Source organism: Megascapheus bottae, chromosome 7, assembly GCF_031878675.1.
Source record: "Megascapheus bottae isolate mThoBot1 chromosome 7, mThoBot2.hap1, whole genome shotgun sequence".
In the NCBI taxonomy this organism is placed as follows: domain Eukaryota; kingdom Metazoa; phylum Chordata; class Mammalia; order Rodentia; family Geomyidae; genus Megascapheus; species Megascapheus bottae.
This window is the reverse complement of record NC_143515.1, coordinates 52,145,742-52,166,528: the sequence shown is the minus strand read 5'-3', so window position 1 is coordinate 52,166,528 and position 20,787 is coordinate 52,145,742. Positions and strand designations below refer to the sequence as shown.

General features: G+C 40.3%; 1 protein-coding gene across 2 annotated transcripts; it reads right to left on the bottom strand.

Moving 5' to 3' along the window:
- Positions 1-1,713: 1,713 nt before the first annotated feature.
- Calm2 (calmodulin 2) lies at positions 1,714-18,903 on the bottom strand. 2 transcript variants are annotated; one of them, XM_090336991.1, is made up of 6 exons: positions 18,812-18,903; positions 11,512-11,542; positions 4,430-4,573; positions 4,244-4,350; positions 3,615-3,750; positions 1,714-2,355 (listed from the first exon to the last, which is right to left on the bottom strand). In XM_090336991.1, the coding sequence occupies exons 1-6, from the start codon at positions 18,812-18,814 to the stop codon at positions 2,327-2,329; spliced, it is 450 nt and encodes a 149-aa protein (XP_090193117.1). In that variant the 5' UTR covers positions 18,815-18,903; the 3' UTR covers positions 1,714-2,326. The 2 variants fall into 2 exon arrangements, with proteins under 2 accessions (XP_090193117.1, XP_090193116.1); XM_090336990.1 differs by lacking the exon at positions 18,812-18,903 and adding an exon at positions 18,649-18,678.
- Between the last annotated feature and the right edge of the window lie 1,884 nt (positions 18,904-20,787).

The window sequence follows — 20,787 nt, the reverse complement described above, 5'->3', positions numbered from 1 at the left end:
AGAACCATCACTGAGGCTCACACATGTGGCTGTGATTGGTATTGTAGCAATAAAAATTTGAAAAATTCAAATTTTAACACTCAAAGGAAATGTCTAGCTGGACATGGTAGCTCATGCCTGAATAGTAGCTACTTAGGCCGATACCTGGTATTGTAGTTCAAGGCAGCCCAGCAGGAAAGCCCCTGAGACTTATCTCCATTTAGCCATCAAGCCAGAAGCAGCTGTGGCTCAACTGGAGAGCACACAGACACACTCAGATGGACAGACACACACACACACACACCCCTGCCTGTCAGAAAACATGACTTATCCACCAAACACCTTGGTTTGAATTTTCCTTTAGAATTTCCAAACATTAGCTACTACGAGTGTGACTTAACGGTGACAAACTAGTTATGAGCTAGGGGATTGAGAACATAGCTTAGCTTTACAGGGCCTAGCCTTGTTTCCCAAGCACTGCAAGAAAAAACTATTTAATTGGTCACCCCTGCCTAACATGACACAATAGTTCCATTAGACTAGCAATACCTGTTTTCTTCCCTTGTTCTATGTAAGAGATGGGGCCAGTAACCTGCCAAATAATTAATTGCCCCCTGGGAAATTCAAAACCTTGTAGGTAACATAGTAAATGTCTTAATCTTGGCTCTGGTTTGCTATGGGATCTTTCATTAAGTATTTAGAAGGCAGAACAGGGGCCGGGAGTTTGGCCTAGTGGTTAAAGTGCTTGCCTAGCATGCATGAAGACCCGGGTTCGATTCCTCAGTACCACATACATAGAAAAAAGCCAGAAGTGGTGCTGAGGCTCAAGTGGTAGAGCTCTAGCCTTGAGAAAGTCCAAGGACAGTGCTCAGGCCCTGGGCTCAAGCCTAGGACTGGCAAAAAAATAAAAATAAAAAATAAAAAAAAATAGAAGGCAGAACAACAAAACCTCCAATAAACACCTTAGAGTAGCTTAAATTATAGAGAAAACAATAGTAAGAGCAAGCAAAAATTAAATGAAAACAAAGCTTAACTCATTGTCAACCTAATCTTATAGTACTTTTGATAAAACATGTAGCAGGTAGGCAAACAACTGAAAATTCTTGTTGAAATAAAAAATGCACAATGAAGGGGCCAGGAGTTTGGTGTAGTAGTAGAGTACTTGCCTAACATGCATGAAGACCCGGGTTTGATTCCTCGGTACCACAAACAGAAAAAAGTCGGAAGTGGTGCTGAGGATCAAGTGGTAGAACTCGAGCCTTGAGAAAGTCCAAGGACAGTGCTCAGGCTCCGAGTTCAAGCCCAGGACTGGCGCAAAAAAAAGCACAATGAAGTGAGGAAAGGTAGTTCACACTTAAAGGATCTGGTACCACCTCAGATGAGAAATTAGCAAGGTATTAACACGCACTCCTGTCAGACCACTACTAAGAAGGCATAATAGTCCCAAGAGTATAAATTCAAGAACCTCTACAGAAAGTAAATAAAGCAAATAGGCTATAGACACTCAAGAAGTAGTCTGCCTGCCAAGCATGAGACCTTAAATTCATACCCTTTAGTACTGCCAAAATAAAAAGTAAAAAAGACAAATGAAGTTAGAGAATAGGAAAAATCAGTGCTTCTTCCAAATACTACTACTACTACTACTGTGGATTGTATTTTTAATAACAATGTATTTATTTAATCACTACCTGACTGAAGTTATGAACAAAACAGATGACCGATTCAGAGCAAGAGTTCAGTAAATTGTAATTTTTTATTGGAAAACAAATATACAACTTGGAATGGATTGAGGCAAATTGTGCCATAAGCAGATTTTCTTTAAGTGGCTAAAACAAAGTTTAAAAAGCAAGTAACAATAAAAGAAAATGTTTCTGGTACAAGACCAGCAGTACAAAAAAATAGTGTACGAGTACCTGGATAATACACCCGTTTTGCAATAGTGCAACTTTTAAGTACATATTGTTGACTGTCCATAGTCCACGCAGAGTTACAACTCCACACTTCAACAACAACATGCTGACAGTTCCTAAAAGAAAACTACTTAAAAAAGGCATAACCCAGATGTTCCCTCATTTGACCAACTCCATCTAAGTTTAGATGTGCAGAAGGGCTTAGATATATCCAGAGTAAGCCACATGCAACATGTTACTTGATCGATTTTCTAAAATAAGGTTTCAGGACAATGACAGTAAGATAAGGGAAGAAAACATGGAGGAATGAAATCCTAATTACTATACATGCATATTTTTTTGACAGTAGGGGAAACCTTTTACAGATAAGTTACAAACAAAGAAAAGGCAAATAAACAATTTTGTACAAGAAATTTAACACATTCTGTACAATGTCTTCACTTTGCTGTCATCATTTGTACAAACTCTGAAAAAAAAAAAAAAGGTTAAAAGTTAATGGCCAAAGAACAAAACTACATTTCCTCACTAAGTGATCTATTTCCCCTTTCCTCAGAATTGGATAATGTAGAGAAGAAAGGTAATTTACAAGGTTGAAAGGTCAATTTCAACTATTAGATTAACATCTAAGCCATACTAATGCTTTAGGATAAGCTATTATAAAGAGATGCATTCTTGGGCTGAGAAGATGTAGCTTAATATGCTTGCCTAGCATTTTCAAAATTCAGGGGTCTTCTTTGGGGGGTAATAGGTCACATGAAGTCTTGACACTTTGAATATAAATTTAAGACTGCTGGGTTACCAGTCAATATGGTAACTTCAGTGGGGTGAAATTATTATTATTAATAGCCACTCATGGGGCTTGAATTCTGGGACTGGGTTTTCTGGTGGTTAATTAAAAAGTCTCATGGACTTTCGTTCCCAGGTTGGTTTTGAACCATGATCCTCACATCTCAGTCTCCTCAGTATTATTATAGAAATGAACTACTAGTACTTGACTGGGTGAACTAATTTTTACTCCAATGCTAAATTGTATACCAAATTAAGTAGCTACACCATGAAAAACACAAGTGAAAAATAAAGGCAAACATTTCATGGCAATTATTCCAATTTGTGAAGGACTTGCTTCTTACAATGGCCACTCAAAAATGACAGTCACATATACTTGTAGATTCAAGTATGTGAATGGTTTCAGACTAAGGGGGAAATGCAGCTACAAAGTCTTAAGGGAATTCACAGTATATCCAGTTTCTCTCACAATTCCTTACATAAAAATAGTAGTTTCGCAGGGCGCAGTTAGTCATGACTGTAATCCTAGCTACTCAGGAGGCTGAGATCTGAGGATCATGGCTCAAAGCCAGCCTGGGCACTAAAGGGCCTGAGACTCATCTCCAATTAGCCTCTAGAAAACGGGAAGTGGGGCTTGGCTCAAGGGTAGGGTTGGTAGCCTTGAGCTGAAGAGCTCACAGACAGCGCCTAGGCCCAGTTCAAGCCCCATGACCCACCAAAAAAAGAAAAAGTAGTTTTCAAATTTTAATATGCATTTGAATCCTCCATTGTTATTAAGTGCATGTTCTAGGTGTGGAACTAACAAATTCTTGACACTAACTTAAGTCTGCAGACATTTATTTTTAGCATCCTAATTTGGGGTAGGAATACTGTCACACTGTACTTAAAAAGTACTTATAGTTAAAATGAAAGCATAAAATGAGGAAACAGAAGACTTACCTTCATAGTTTACTTGACCATCACCATCAATATCTGCTTCCCTGATCATTTCATCAACCTCTTCATCTGTTAACTTCTCCCCCAGGTTTGTCATCACATGGCGAAGCTCTGCTGCACTAATATAACCATTGCCATCCTAGAGAAAAATGCAATTATTTGAGGAGACTCAGCAAATTTAATTTCAATGGGAATTAAAAACCTGCAGTGAACTATAAATTACAAGTCACTAAACAGGATGTCTTATACAACTATATTCTCTAGTCCCAAAGTTACATGATGCATCCTTGCCAGAAGATTAAGTAGTCTGGGTTCCTCCCGCCCCCCCCCCCCCCGGCCAGTTCTGGGGCTTGAACTCTGGGCTCCTTTTGCACAAGGTTAGCGCTATTCTACTTTGATCCTCAGATCTCAGCCTCCTGCATAGGTAGGATTACAGGCATGAGCTTACCAGCACCCAGATAGATTAAGTAGTTTTTAGGAAATTTTAAGTTTATACTAAATTCTCTTATTTGATAATTAACATGACAAAATCATCAGAAGCGTTAAGTTGTGAAAGAATAGTCCTTAACAAGTGACAGCTTCAACAAATGATTTTATTCTCAAACTCTTAACATATAGTTTCTTTACATTACCTTGTCAAACACACGGAATGCTTCTCTAATTTCTTCTTCACTGTCAGTGTCTTTCATTTTTCTTGCCATCATTGTCAGAAATTCAGGGAAGTCAATTGTGCCATTACCTGAAATGGTTTAGTTGAAACATAAATCAAATGTAAACACCTTCAAATCCTCTCACACCCTGGAAATTAAAAGACTTACCATCAGCATCTACTTCATTAATCATGTCCTGTAACTCTGCTTCTGTAGGATTCTGCCCAAGAGACCTCATTACAGTTCCCAGTTCCTTTGTTGTTATAGTTCCATCACCATCCTTGTCAAATAGTGAAAAAGCTTCTTTGAATTCTGTTTGAAAGACCATAATCCAAATATACAGGTTAACTATTATTTAAAAACAAAATGTATTACACTCCATAAAGAAACAAAAATACTTATAGAGCTAACATCTGAAATGGGATTCGATGCCTAATATATTAAGTAATATTTCCCATATCTTATGACCAGTCACACCAGCACTGAGTTCATGTCATGAGGTTTATACACACTTAAATCTCATAGGGAAAGCCAAATACTTAGATCAAACTACAGTTAGTTCCAAAGGTTAAAACTATGTATCACTTGGGCAGGGAATTTGGCCGGGTGTTAAGAGTGCTTGCCTAGCATGCACGAAGACCCAGGTTGGATTCCTTGGTTCCACATACACAGAAAAGGCTGAAAGTGGTGCTATGGCTTAAGTGGTAGAGCTCTAGCCTTGAGAAAGCCCAAGGACAATGCTCAGACCCCAAGTTCAAGCCTCAGGACTGGCAAAAACAAGAAAAAATATGTATCACTAAATTCCAAACAAAAGCCTTAAACTTAAATATACATAATTCCTTTTCTAGATGGCAAAGGAAACTATCAATTACTATTAATGGCTGGATCAAGATACGGATATCCTGTTTTAGAAGTGCTATATTATTGAGAACAAAGACAACTCAGATCTCTCTTTAGACCATCAACCGAATTATTCTTTAAGGTTTTTTTTTTTTAAATAAAAGTACTACCTATTAAGTTCTTATGTCAAGTACTAAACACTAAGATAGTTCATACTTCAGATTGTCTGATGAAATTAAGATTATTAAGATTATTATGTACTTCTAATTTATCATGAGATTTCATGGAAAGCTGCTGGAGCAACATCATTTATTCATATAAATTAATATAAGGTAACATAAGGACACATCAGTAAGTTAGTAATAGAACTAGTAAATTATAAATAAGACACTTTCTAGAAACTCTTAGCCAGCTATCTATCTTTCTAGCAATTCAAGAGGCTAAGATCTTCAGGATTGAGATTCAAGGCCAGCCAGGGCAGAAAATTCTACTAGATTTCATCTCCAAAAACAGCCAACAAAAACAAAGCAGGATTAGAGGCACAGCTCAAATGATAACAGTGCAAACTTGTGATCACAAGGAATTGAGGCTCAAACCCTAGTAGAACCTCGCCTCTTGCCTGCCAAAAAATTGTAGACTGCGTTCAGCAAGCATATTCAAAGGCCAACTTCATGGAGCCATGAAACTTTAATAACATACTGATACATTTGAAAATATGACACCTGACACAATGGTGTACCTTCTTCATCATCCCAAGCCCCTTTTTTTTTTTTTGCCAGTCCTGGGCTTGAGCTCAGGGCCTGAGCATTGTCCTTGGACTTTTTCAAGGTAGAGCTCTACCACTTGAGCTTCAGCACCACTTCCAGCTTTTTTTTTTTTTCTATGCATGTGGTACCAAGGAATCGAACCTGGGTCTTTATGCATGTATTTTCATAATGTTTCATATATTAACACATTTCATGAAAATAAAATTCAAGTCTGTTATATTTTTCTCAAGTGCCTGCCCTTTCCTCTCCCAAATTTTGGACACCATCACCCATATTAGTTTCTTATCTATCTACTCAGCTGAAAATATACCAATGACTTAACTGTTCAATCCAGCAAGTATGTTTAAATATGTGAGGGCCTTATTAAGTTCCAAACAGGCTTTGGAATTTGATTTCTTGTGTAGAACATCTTTGCTACTTAGCAAAAACAATATAAAAAGGCAAAGGACTAAAAGATTTCTTCTCATTTTTGTTATATGAAAACATTATTAGTATCCAATATTGATATGTGAAACACACTTGGAACTGTCAAATTATATTTGACCTATTGGTAGAGTGAAGACCCAGTATCAATTCCTCAGTATCACCTACATAGTGGTAGCACGCTAGTCTTGAGGAAAAGCACAAAGACAGTGCTCAGGCCCTGAGTTCAAGCCCTAGGACTGCCAAAAAACAGAAACAAAAACAAAAAACAGTATCGCACTGGAAAACTTCAAACTGTCTTGGCTCCCTAACAATGCTTTGATTTTTCCATCTCCTTTACATTGTTCTACCTCATACTGCCAATGATCTTGGTTTAGCATCTACCTATATACTGTGTAACCAATTTTATCCTTTCATATTTCTTCATGGCTATTTCACCTATGTATATTTACAAAGAAAACAAGTCTACTCACTTCTCAATATTGTTATTCCTGACTACAATATCTTCCCTGGCTGATTTCAAGGAAGGTATAAAACAAGTCAATTCTATACTGCTCAGTAACCCTAGAGAGCAACCCAAGTAAAACTCAAGAAACAATTTTAACATTTGCACTTTGAGATTTGTCAACAAGCAGTACTGAATTTTACTATTTGAAAACATTGCCTGACTCCCCCCTCCCCCCCAATCTCTATAACCAATAATAGGATCTTTCTTTAAAACCTCCCAACTGCCTAGGATTTGATTCTCTTTCTGGATTACAGCATTACTTTCTTCTCAAAAAATATCTCAATTGCTTAAGCATTACTGCCAGGCATTGGTAACTCACACTTATGATCCTAGCTACTCAGGAGGCTGAGATCTCAGGATCATGGTTCAAAGCCAGCCCAGGCACTAAAGACTTTGAGACTCTTATCTCCAATTAAAATCGGAAGTGGCGGAGCTATGGCTCCAGAGGTAGGGCAGTAGTCTAGAGCTGAAGAGCTCAGGGACAGCATCCAGGCCAAGAGTCTAAGCTCCATGATCATGGGGGTGGGAGGGACACACAAAAAAAACAAACCTCTTGAATAAACTCCACAGTACAATTTAAATCACCTACCCTTACATTTTACCTGTCCTTCAGATCTTCACATTATAAACATATATACATTTATTCCAACAAAATTCTCAGAAATGTCCTAACAAGAAGCAAAAATTTAAGCACATGCAGAATTTAAGAATTATAGAACAGCTATCTTCGACAGAATTTTTAAGTAAAGGAAAAGGCAGTTGTATCCAAGTTGAAATTAAAAAAAAAAAAACAAAAACAAAAACCAAACAAACCAAAGACATAGTGTACTTTTACTGGCAATCCCAGATTGTCCCTTGATTACATAAATCTAGTTTAACTGAAATAGGTTATGAAACACTTTACAAAAGAATAAGGTAGGGCTGGGAACATAGGCTAGTGGTAGAGTGCTTAGTGGTAGAGTGCTTGCCTAGCAAGCATGAAGCCCTGGGTTTGATTCCTTGGTACCACATACTCAGAAAAAGCCTGAAGTGGTGCTATAGCTCAAGTGGCAGGACGCTAGCCTTGAGCGTCTAAAGACAGTGCCCAAGCCCTGAGTTCAAGGGCCAAAACTCGTTCCCCTCCCCCCCCCCAAATGAAGTATAACTTCTATTTATTCATAAAGTTGGGAACATTTTATAATCTCTTAAGAGGTCTCATGTATTAGACCTTTATTATCTATTTGTATAAATGGACCAAGGTTAATATTTTAACAATTAAATTTGGACCTTGGCCAAGTCTTATATTTCATCTTTAAAATTATGGGGAGCATATGTGTGTGCTTGTGTGTGAACACACGCCAGTACTGACTAAGGTGTAGACTCAGGACTTCTCATTCTTGCTTAACCATTTTGTTCATGGCTAGCACTCAACCACAAGTCAAGCCTCTAGTTTCTAAATAAGCTTTTGTACATTTTTCCTATCAGTCTTTGGAATGTACAATACTGAAAGCATAACAGAATCATAAGTGTATTTGCTAGTGATATTATGCTAAAATATTTCCAGTCACTAGTAGTTTATGACTGTAAGCTACTCAAGAGGTTGAGATCTGAAGATCATGGTTCAAAGCCAGCTGGGCAGACAAAACTCCAAAAATTGAGAGACTCATCTTCAATTAACCAGCAAAAAGCTGGAAGTAAAAATATGGTAGAGCATCAGCCTTGAGCTAAAAATCTAGGGGAGAATGTCCTGGCCCTGAATTCAACCTCAAGTACAGGCAAATACACACAACAACCTTGTAATATTAACAATTATAGTATAAGTTCACCTAAACAAGCTTTTATTCCCACAGTTCCATTTGTTAGTAAAATTTGTAAACAAACCTACAGCGATGAACATTAATATAGCCATAAAGCTCCAAAAGTACCTTAGTACATTCAAAGTTGCATTATATGTATGAAGCTTGTCAACAATTTTTCTGGAAGAACAAGATTTTTTTTTAGACCCTTAAAAAAATACCTATTCGGGCTCACTATGTGGCAGGCACTGTAGATTGTGCTATAATCCCAGCTGCTTGGAAGGACCAAGGTTTGAAGTCAGCCCTAGCAAAAAATGAGATCCCTTGCCATCTCAACAAAATAGTTGGGTATAGTGGAGCATTATCTGTAATCCCAGCCATGTGAAATGATGAGCACGATTCCCAAGTTAGCAAAAAGTTCCAGACTTACCATCTGAAAAGCAAAATTGGCCGCAGTCATGGCTCATATAGAATAATATTCAAGTGGTTTATCAAGCACAAGACCCCCAAGTTCAAGTCCCAATAAGGCTCCCCAAATAGAAGTAATATAAACAAAAAATCTTGATTGCACAGTTTTATTTTTAGTAACATGTAAGTTTTTGTTTTCCTTTTAAAATTCCCTACAATCTGCAGCCCAGAGTATGTACTTCATGAAATCTGTAGTATAGGAAAAGGCAGGATTGAGAGAATAGATTTTTCTCCCATTCCACAGAAAAGCTAATCTTATAATGTTGTCAATGAAAAGACAGAATGTGTCTTTCTAAACAGGGTCCTGTTATATACACAGCCCAAGCTGGCCTCAAGCTCTCAATCCTCCTGCCTTCAGAGAACTAGGATTACAGAAATGTACCATGTACCAAGCCTAGCTATAATTTACCCAGAGCTTGACCTGAGGTCCCGTGCCCTATCCTTGAACAAAATTTTTTGCTCAGTGCTCTACCACTTTGAGCCATAGCTCCATTTCCAGCATTTTGGGGCAGTTAGAGATAAGAATCTCAGGGTTTCCCACTCAGGTTGCCTTTGAACTGCAATTCTCAGATCTCAGCCTCCGGAGTAGCTAGGATTATAGGCATGAGCTGGTAGCATAATTTACCTTAAACATATATGTTACAATGAGTTACCAGTACTCTTGACAAAAAGGTCAGAGTTTAGAATTAGAAATATTAGACCAAGCTAGTTTTTTTTGTTTGTTTTTTGCCAGTCCTGGGCTTGGGCTCAGGGCCTGAGCCCTGATCCTGGCTTTTTCTCAAGGCTAGGGCTCTACCACTTAAGCCACAGCACCACTTCTGGCTTTTTGCTACGTATATGGTACCAAGGAATCGAACCCGGGTCTTCATGCATGCTAGGCAAGCACTCTACCACTAGGCCAAACTCCCGGCCCTCCAAGCTAGTTTGTAAAGAAAAATTATCTAGGGGGAGGGAAATGGGGATCAAGACATGTGAAAGGGTATCAATGTATGTGAATTAATGCACCTTCTATCTGGCAAATATAATGTAACCCTTCTATTAATTACGATAAAAAATATATGGGAAAAAAAGAAAGAAAAATTATCACTTAAAAGCCTATTTCTGAAAATTTACATTTCTTAATAATTTAAAATGGTGCAGCTACAGCTAAGGGTGTATGAGTGTAGATCAGGAGGAGAGCATTTTTCTAATACACGTGATGCCCTTAGCAACTCAATAACAAAACTGGTTTAACTATACAAAAATGTTATTTCCAAAGTTTGGATTGCTTCAATACATATACATAATTTACCAATCATAGCAAGTAAATCCCAGGTTTAAGTCAAATTACACATTAAGAAGTATACAAAAACCTAAGTACTGAATAGTATACTTCAACATTCATCAGTCATCTCAAAGCATTAAAGAATAAAAACCAACATTTAAATGTTAAGAATGTTTAATGTAATAATTTTATAAACACCTTCCCCCAAAGCTTCAATAGCTATTACTTTTTAAAATCAAAATTCAAATTACCACAATGACATTTACGTTTTCTGTAGAGAAATGAACACTCCCCAACTGATTATACAGCTTAAATATTCCTTATCTGAAATGTTTGGGACCAGAAATGGTTTGGATTTCAAGGTATTTCACATATGCATATTCAAATATTTTAGGAATGAGAGCTAAATCTGTATATGCCTTTACACATAACTTGAAGGTAATTACTTTCAATTATGGCCCATAACGCAACCTGGACTTAAAAATATTAGCAAATTTAAGCCAGGGTAAATTCTACTCACTTTCTGGTTCTACGTATTCTTTTTTTTTTTTTGCCTGCTCTGGGGCTTAAACTCAAGGCCTGGGCATTGTTCTTGAGCTTTCTCAAGGCTAGTGCTCTACCACTTGAACCATGGCACCATTTCTGGCCTTTTCTGTGTATGGGGTACCGAAGAATCAAACCCAGAGCTTTGTGCATGCTAGACAAGCACTCTACTACTAGACCACGCTCACAGGCCCATTTTACCTATTGTGATTTTCTATTTGGTTCCTCTTTCTTTAGACTCCAATGTAGACTGAATCACATGTCTTTCATTAGTTAGTCCCACACCTTTTACAAGCAAGTTTATATTCTCAAACAAGTTAAATTACTGGATTACATTACATTCATCTGTTCTATCTTTGGCATATATCAAAATGTTGTTTCAGACAAATACCTTAGTTTTTATTTTGGCTATACAGGTTTAGAATAAAATCCAATTGTGATCTGGGTGAAGGTGGCTCACCCAAGCCTGTAAGCCTAGCTGCTGAAGATCTGAAGATCATGGCTCAAAAGCCAGCCCAGACAGGAAGTCTAAAAGACTCTGAAGCTAACCTTGAGCAAGAAAGACCTCAGGGACAGCAACCAGCCCCTGAACTCAAGTCCCACAACCTACCATAAATGAATAAATTAAATAAATCATTAGAATCCAGCAGAGTGTTTCTCACCTGCAATCTGCTCTTCAGTCAGTTGGTCAGCCTACAAAAGAGATTTAAAAGGTAGTTAATGACTTACAAGTATGTAGATTGGCAGTTTAAAACTTTTCAAGGTTTCATTTAAGTTCAGTATTTTCTGGGAACAGCAATAAACAAAAGGTAGAAAACTCACACATCTGGTTTACCTCTACAGGTAAGCAGTCTTTTGAAAATTTAATTGGATTTAACTCAAAAACAGAATCCAGATAAAAGCTTTGGTTCCTTTGTTGAAATTTAAGATTCTGAATTTAGGCTAACTTATAGCCAATACAGAATATTTACTAGAAACTTCTTCTGCTGACTCAAAGCTAATATTTAAAAGTATCAAACTGGAAATTACTTTCGTAAATAATTAAGCACATTAATCTGACATGAAAGTGAATTTCCCAAGCTTAAAAATAAAAAAAGGTATCACCAGATTTTACTACTAGTTCTTACCTGGCAGGCAAATGCAAAGAATTGGGGGTTCTGAAAATCTCAACCACAATATTAACCAATGTTAAGTCCATTTTCTTTTGGTTTTTGAAATCCCAACGTAAGTCTAAGAATTGTGATGTTTTTACAGTACATGGAGGTGACTTATTTGGTTTTGTTAAAAAAAAAAAATTTTTTTTTCCCTCAGACTCTGATTAAACAAATCTGGGCAGGTCAAACTAGGGCAGACAAAATTAGTAACTAAAAGCCAGGATGGAGTACTAAAGTACCGGATGTAACCAATACCTTTAAATTTTAAATTTAGAGCATAAACATTTAAAAAGTAAAAATATCCAGATTCCAAGTTCTTTTAGCCTTCATCTTTGAATGTTTCACTGCTCATTAGCACATAAATTGGTGACACAACTAATTATGCAGTTGCAGGGGTACAACCAAAAGATAACCTCTAAAATTCCTACCAATATAGAATCTAATGTACCAAGTATCTATTCACTAGCTGAGGAAAAAAAAAAAAAACAACACTGTTCAGGCTCATTCTTTAATAAATGAGCATATATGTGGAGTGACATCATTTTCACTAGTGCACAGCATGAATAAGTTTGAAAACAAACCCAGAAAAAGTGTCTTTCCCTGCACAAAGATTCTGATCAGTGCGAGAAATGGCAAAATTGTGGGTTGAAGGTTAGCTATATGCTACAACACTGTTCCAAAAATCTTATTTGACTATGGTATAAAGTTATTTCTATTTTATAAAAAAGTCAAGGGAGCTAGCAGCTTAAAAATGAAGAACCATAAGTTTAAACACACAAGATTTTTTTGTGTGTTTGTGTGTGGGTCATGGGGCTTGAGCTCGGCCTGGGCCCTGTTCCAGAGCTTTACAGCTCAAGGATACCACCATACCCCTGGGCCTGGGTGTTTTCCCTGAGCTTTTCAGCTCAAGATTACCACCCTACCCTTGAGCCAATCCTCACTTTCCGTTTTCTGGAGGTTAATTGGAGATAAAAGTCTCAAATCCTGGGCTAGGAGTTTGACCTGGTGGTAGAGTGCTTGTCTGTCATGCATGGAAGACCCAGGTTCAATTCCTTGGTACCACATACATAGAAAAAAGCTGGAAGTGGTGCTGAGGCTCAAGAGGTAGATCTCTGGCCTTAAAGTCCAAAGACAGTGCTCAGGCCCTGAGCTCAAGCCCAGGACCGGCAAAGAAAAAAAAGTCTCAAGTCCTTTTGTGGTCAGGCTGGCTTTGAACTTTTATCCTCCGATCTCAGCTTCCTGAGTAGCTAGGATTACAGATGTGAGCCACTGTGCCCAGCCACATGAGATTGTAAGACAAAATTTCATCTAACTTATACAAGTCTCAATTCTCCACTAACAAATATTTGATAAAAAGGCATTCAAGGGCCAGGAACTTGGCCTAGTGGTTAAAGTGCTTGCCTAGCATGCACGAAGACCCGGGTTCCATTCCTTGGTACCACATATATAGAAAAAGATGGAAGTGGTGCTGTGGCTCAAGTGGTAGAGCTCTAGCTTTGAGAAAGTCCAAGGACAGTGCTCAGGCCCTGAGCTCAAGCCCAGGACTGGCAAAAAAAAAAAAAAAAAAAAAAAAAAAAAAAGGCATTCAAACCAGTTTCGCTAGGAATAAGATTTCAAAATGGAGTAAATCGGGCTGGGATGTAGATGAGTGGCAAAGCACTTGCCTAGGAAGTGCAATGTCCTGGGCTTGATCCCTAGTACCAAAAAAGGAAAGACAAAAAATAAAAACAAAAAATCCAGTAAATACACTGTGTTGTTTAGTTGATTCCAATAAAAAAAATAATTTACCTAAACTCTAACTACATTATGCAGGACAGAAAGAATGACAAAATGGCATGGGGGTAAGAGGCATCATATTCTGACTCATAGCTGGGCTGGTATCCCAACTCTGCCACTTAACAGCTGTGTGACCTTGGACATATTACTCAACTTCTCATATTCAACTGCATCTATAACACAAATAACCATGCCTACTTTGCAATGGTTATGAAGTTATATAAAAATCCAGTTAATGATACATTATTTAAAGAAATACAATCAACCTGACCGGCCCAATTTTCATCAGTAGACAGACATGCATGGAATTATGAGGCCCTTTATAGTACACCTACAGGATAAGCTAAGTAGAGAAAATTTATCTTGCACAAAACAAGGTGCAACCTAGGAACAAGGGAGGCAACTGGTTTACGATTTAAGATGTTAAAAAAAAGGGGGGGGGGTTGGGCCTAGTGATAAGAGTGCTTATGTAGCATGCACAAATATCCAGGTTCAATTCCTCGGTTACCACATACACAGAAAAAAGCTGTAAGTGGTGCTGTGCCTCAAGTGGTAGGGCGCTAGCCTCGAGAAAAACCCAAGGACAGTACCCAGGCCAAGATTTCAAGCCTCAGGGTAGGCAAAAAAAAAAAAAAAAAAAAGGTAGCCAGACACAGGTGGCTGTTCACACCTGTAATCCTACGCAGGAGGCTGAGATCTGAGGACTGCGGTTCAAAGCCAGGCTTGGCAGGAAAGTCTGTGAGGCACTCTGCTCCAATAAACTACTCAGAAAAGTCCAGGAATGGCACTGTAGCTCAAGTGGTAGAGTGCTAGCCTTAAGAAGCTCAAGGACAGTACCCAGGCCTCAATCCCCAGGGATGGAAAAAAAAGTTAAAAGTTAAAAAGCTAAATGGAACCAGACACTAGTGGCTAATGCCTGTAATCCTAGCTACTCAGGAAGACCAGATCTGAGGATCAGATCTGTTCAAAACCAGCCCAGGCACAAAAGTCCATGAGACTCTTATCTCCAATTAACTACCAGAAAACAGTAGTGCTATGGCTCAAAGAGGTCAAGGGGTAGAGCACTAGCCTTGAACTGAAGAGCTCACAGCCAGTGCCCAGGACCAGAGTTCAAGCCCCACCACTGACCAACAAAAAAAGGTAGCAGGTTCTGTGGCCTGTGAAAGCTGGAGGAAAGAGTACTTTAAGAGCATAAGATCTAGAAAAGGTTTATTTACAACGAAAAATGAGAAGGCCCTCAAAAGAAATAAATTATTAATTATACACTTTACAACTATCCAATTTTGTTTGCAACATCAAAACATAATGGTCTCAGCAATCTGTATCTAGGCAAATGCAATCTTAGAACAGATCACAAAAAATGAACTTTAAGGGCTAGGAATGTGCATGAAGCCCCTAAGTTCAATTCCTCAGTACCACATAATCAGAAATAGCCAGAAGTGGCACCATGGCTTAAGTGGTATAATGTTAGCCTTGAGCAAAAAGCTCAGAGACAGTGCCCAGGCCCTGAATTCAAGCCCCAGGACTGGCAAAAAAAAAAAAAAAAAAAAAAAAAAAAAAAAAAGAACTTTAAAGTATAAACTAAAGCACACAAGAGACTCTAAGATTCTGCTTGGAAGATTTGAGAATTTTCTTTTGTAACTACTTACCTGAGTTTTAAAATAAACCTTACCAGCAGCATTCAGATTACAACCTACTAAATGAACACAAGAGTATTCTACCACTCATTTTTCCCAATTACAAGCAAATGAATTTGATTCTTCTGTCTACAGTGAATGCCATTTTCTTAGTTAGAAGAACCAGAATTTTACTTTTGGGAAAACACAAGCTCATTAATATGTGTTTATCACAGTAAAGCAAAGACTAATTCACCAGAGACTTGACTAGTTCTTACTCCCTTATTTCTTCAACTGTAGATACAATTCTTCCTACTGCTCTCTCCAGAACTTGTAGATACCATTGTCTGTCTCTGTCTCCCTTGTTCCAGATCAACCTATTGAACTAGAATCTGCATTTGGAGGAACCACTGGTGATCTTTATAGAGTGAAAGCACTAGTTTCAACTACAACATGCACGGAAGACCAGGGTTTAATTTTCCTTGATACCAAATACATAGAAAAAGCTGGAAGTGGAGCTGTGGCTCAAGTGGTAGAGCTCTAGCCTCAAAGTCCACAATGCACAATGCTCAGGCCCTGAGTTCAAGCCCCAGGACTGGCAAAAAAAAAAAAAAAAAAAAACCCTAGATACATAAGGCCATATAGAATGACATTAAATGAAAGGACCTCCAGAATACACTATCTCATCTCTTATGCTGTCCCTTGGTTATCTCATATTGTTACAGTATTTCACCTGGTTATCTGATACATTGTATATATGCGTATTTGGTTATTTGAAGTCAGATAGGAAAGGGAGGAAAACAAGATGAGGGGCAGGAGTGAGGTAAGGGAAATGGGGACCAAGACATGAGAAAGGGTATCAATGTATGTGAATTAATGCACCTTCTATCTGATGAATATAATGTAACCCTTCTATTAATTACAGTAAAAATATATGAAAAAAAGAACATTAAACTTTAGTTTTTAAAAAAAAACAAAAAACCCTAAGTACTCATTCTCATCTGAATAAGTGTTTTGAAAAAGATACAGATTTCTATTTATTTGTTCCCGAAAATGCTTTTTTGATATAGCAAAAAAGCCTTTGATATAGCAAAAAAACTTCGGATTTTTTTAAACTATGCAATTCAGAATGTTTTATTTGTATAAAAAGCAGCAGTACATATTTCAGTAGCTAAGATATCTTAATTCTTTCATCACTTACATAGCATCTTCAGTGAATAGAGAAACCATTAGAACAAAATGACTTCTTAAAAATTAGGACTTTTAAGGCCCAATTCAAACAGGAGCTAGATATTTGATTGTCTATTATAATAAACCAATGCGATTGTTTTTTGGGGGTTTTGTTTTTGGTTTTTTTCCAGTATTGGGGACTGAACTCAAGAGTCTGAACACTGTCCTTGGGCTTTCCTCAAGGCTTTGAATCACAGCACCACCTCTGGCTTTTTTGAGGAATCAAAACTCAGGCTTTCATGCATAGTAGGCAAGCACTCTACCTCTAGGCCAAACTCCCAGCCATTGCCATTATTTTTTATAGTCTCCAAAAGCATTTTGCAGCTACACAGAATGATTTAAGTGACAAAATTTTCTACCTCTTTGCATGTATTCCTTACCATCCTAAAGCATTAAGTACAAACCCTTTTCAGCATATACTTCCTGTAAATTCCACAACTTTACAAGTAATCTTTGTATACTTTCAAACTGATTTTTTCTTACCTTAAAAGTTTAGTAATCATAAAGTGAATAGATTCTGTACAAACGAACATTAGTTATAATTGTTTAACCAAGAACCGTCAATGCAACTCAATGCAAAGGATGCCACTAGTGAATACACGCCCTTATCTACCACCCAGTAAGGCTGCAACCAAAAAAAGATTAGATACAGACCATACACATTCTAGACAAAACTCAAGCATCTTACCCTTTAATACACAATTTTGAATGCGGTTTTGAAATAAATTCATCCAATATATTCAAATTAGAACACACCAAATTAAAAATACCGACTCCATCAACGATAAATGAAGGCTTGTTTTATTATCCAAGGTGAACTCTTCCCCACACCCATACAAGCCGAAGGTTTCAGTTGGCAAGGATCCCCAACTCTTGTTAAAGATGTCACCTTGCCTTCAGGACACACCCATCACCGCAACCACTTGGCAGAAGGAACCATTTAGTACTGAAAATTATCACTCTCCATTTTTTTTTTTTTACAGGATTAAGAAAAACTCAGGAGTGCCAGTCTTAGATGACAGGAAACTGCTAAATTCCCTGTTTTCCTCCTCCGGCCCTCCCCCCACCTCTTCAGCCTACTTAGCAGACATTACTTGTAGAAGTGAACTGAACGTTCAGACAGGCTGGCAACGTCTCCGCGGAAGGAAATACGCGTCATTTTCAGGGAACGCCGTGTGTGGTAGTGGTTCCTGAACGGCAGGCGTGCACCTGAGTATTCCAGGCGAGACGGCGTCCCCTTACAAAGGCATCCACCCCATTCGCGCCCAACGCTGGCTTTCGCCTCGCGGTAAACAGCAAACGCCTTTCAGACCCTCGCGGGAGCCGAGGATGCGCCAGGCTTCAGGCGTGAAGCTCGCCTCAACCATAAAACCATTTAGGGGGAAAAAAAAAAATGGTGTCCTCCAGCTAGGGTGGTGGAAGGCAGTCGCTGGTGCAGTGGGAAGTGGCGCGAGGCTGAGGGTGGGGCCGGAGGGGGGGGGATGGGAGACCATCGGGGTCCCCGCCCGTCCGCTCCGCCTCGCGGCGCAGCGAGCCGCGGGGACCTCCGCAGTCTGCAGGTGCCAGCGCCGCAGCTGGGGCGCGAGCCGAGCCGGGCGGCGGCTCCCGCCCGCCCGCCCCGCCCCCACCGGCCGCTCCCTGCGCCGCGCGGGCTCGGCCCACACAGCGCGCCGCCCGCTCGCGCGCCCCCCGGACCCCGGCACGCGGAGGCTGCGGGCTAACGGCGGCGTGGGCGCCGGCTTCCGAGCCCTCCCCCCGCCGCCCGCCGCATGGCGGCCAAGCGGACAAAGGCGCTTCCTGGCGCCCGCGCTAACCGTCCGTGGGGTGTTTGAATCCGGTCCCCGGGCTGACCTTCGGAGACGCCCGACCCAGGCGTTCCTCCCCCACTTTCTCTCCTCCCCAGAACCGCAGACCACCCTCCTCCAGCTGGGCACGGAGCTTCTCCGCCTCGGGGGTTACGAGCCCGACCTCCAACTCCCTGGAGGAAGACCCTGAGGAAAACGGGGGGCGGGGGGGGAAGCACCTGCGACACCACCATCCCGGGGAGCCCCTGGCCTCTTTCGCGCCATCCCTCAGGAGGACATTGCTCCCGAGGGCTCTAAGACAGCCGAGGCCCCTTCTTCTCGTCCACTCGCTTCGGCATACCCCCCACAGGCCAAGCGCCCGCACCTGAACGACGCACTCACCATGCTGCAAGCGCTACCGGTTTCCGAGACGCGACCACACAACCACTCAGCTCGCTCGCTCCGCTCGGACTAATTCTCCTCCTCCGCCCCCAGCGCCTCATAAACACCTCCCTCCGCAAGATCCCTCCGCCGCACGCCAGATAACGGAACATCGCCAACGAGTCCCGGCCAGCTCCCCTCCCCTCCCGCTCTCCTCGAGACCCCTTTAGCCACACTCATTTGTTCGAGAAGGAAAGAGATAAAGACAAGTGGGGAAACGGATGACGTAAGTGGATTTCCTTCCCCGGTAAGCCGTTAAAAGGCCGATGGAGTCACGCCTGCGGGGCGCTACTTTGCGGCGCGGAGGAGCACCGTGGTGGGACGCATCCCGCGATGGTCGTTGAGGCGGCCTCTGATTGGCTGGTTCGTACCTGCAATGCGTCACTTCGGCTCTCAGCCGCCGCCGGGGACGCGGTGCGGCTTCTGCCGTTGCTGCGCGGGCCGGCGCTGTCCTGGCAACTGCGCCAGGAGGCAGAGTCGCCTGCTTGGCGCTTGGATTGGGGAACCATTCTCCCCCGCCCATCCTTTCCCTGCCGGCCACACTCAGCACTCACGCCTTCCGCCCCTTATTCAGGAATGGACAAAAAACACCTAAGACCAGTTGGGGAGGGGAGCAGAAAATCCCCCCAAAAAGCGTGCTCCCCGCCCACAGCGTCTCAGCCCAGTTTCTGCCTCGTGGAGGGAATTCGTTTCCGTTTCCTTTTTTTTTTTTTTTTTTTTAATTTTAAACAGAATCCATGGAAATCTGCCTAAGGGCAAAATGCAGCTGCTTGACTGACAGGCTGAAAGGGGCTTCCGTGTCTACTGGGCCTGCTCCCTTACCTCACCAGCAAGAAGAAAAGAAAAGGCCCCCTCAAACACCACCGTATCCAAGATTCTGTGGAATTGGGTTCCTTCCCCTTGACCTCAAAGGAGACTGCCCGGAAATTTAAAGAAACTACAGTTTAATGGGGGGGGGGGGGATGCAGTTCCCTGAGAAGGTTTATGGCACAATCACAGCGCGGAAAAAAATCCTTAGGGCGTAGCAAGGCCTTGACAACGTCTCCAAATAGAATAGCACAGGCATGTGGCTCTTGAAACCTAGTGAACAATGTTTTTAGCAAGCCAAGGTATGTTTTACCCCGTGAAAAGGCTTCTCTTCAGAACAGTTTTTCTGCCCAGCAAGACCAGTTTCAATGCTAAAGGGTTTCTGGCCCTAATTGGAAAGGTTTTAGTAAATATAACCTCCTTAAATCAAATTAGGCATTTTTTTTCTCACACCATCAAAAGTTTTTCTTTGCTATGCCAAAGATCGTTCTTTTTTCCTTCATGCCAATTAGGTATTTCTAATTAGTATCAACAACCCTGTGACTCAGATGACTGACCAGGTCAATCAGACCCCTGCATTTCTCTTGTTCTTGCTAATAATATGATGTGATCCCTATGAGTAAAAAAGAAAGTTAACCTTACCCTGCAAATGAAATAAGTACCATTAAGTCATAATTTTACTTAAAAGTTGCACGTCTACTTCAGAATCAGAGACTACAATTCCGTGCATTCTGGTATCTTCCAAGTCTTTGCAGGGAGTGACTCTCAAGTCTCTGATTCCTCCTCTGATCCTCAGATGGAAAATCCATCAATGATCTTTTCTTCCAGCTGAGTCATTAATATTCTTTTTACATAGCGTCCCATTTGTATGCAGTGATTTTACATATGAAAAATTTTAATGATGGGAAATTGAATGCCAAAATGAATAATTGCTTCCTCTAGAAAATGAATGTTTAAAAGATTGGTGCATAACATATAACTGTGCTGTAATCTACAGAACGAGCTTAGGCAAGTATGTTTATTGCACCCAGGAGTAGTACACTTTGCAGCAAATATTTGAGAATAAACTATGCTTTTAAAAGCAGCAGATATAAAAGAGTTTGTGAGCTTCTTCAGTTGAGTTTTGATAG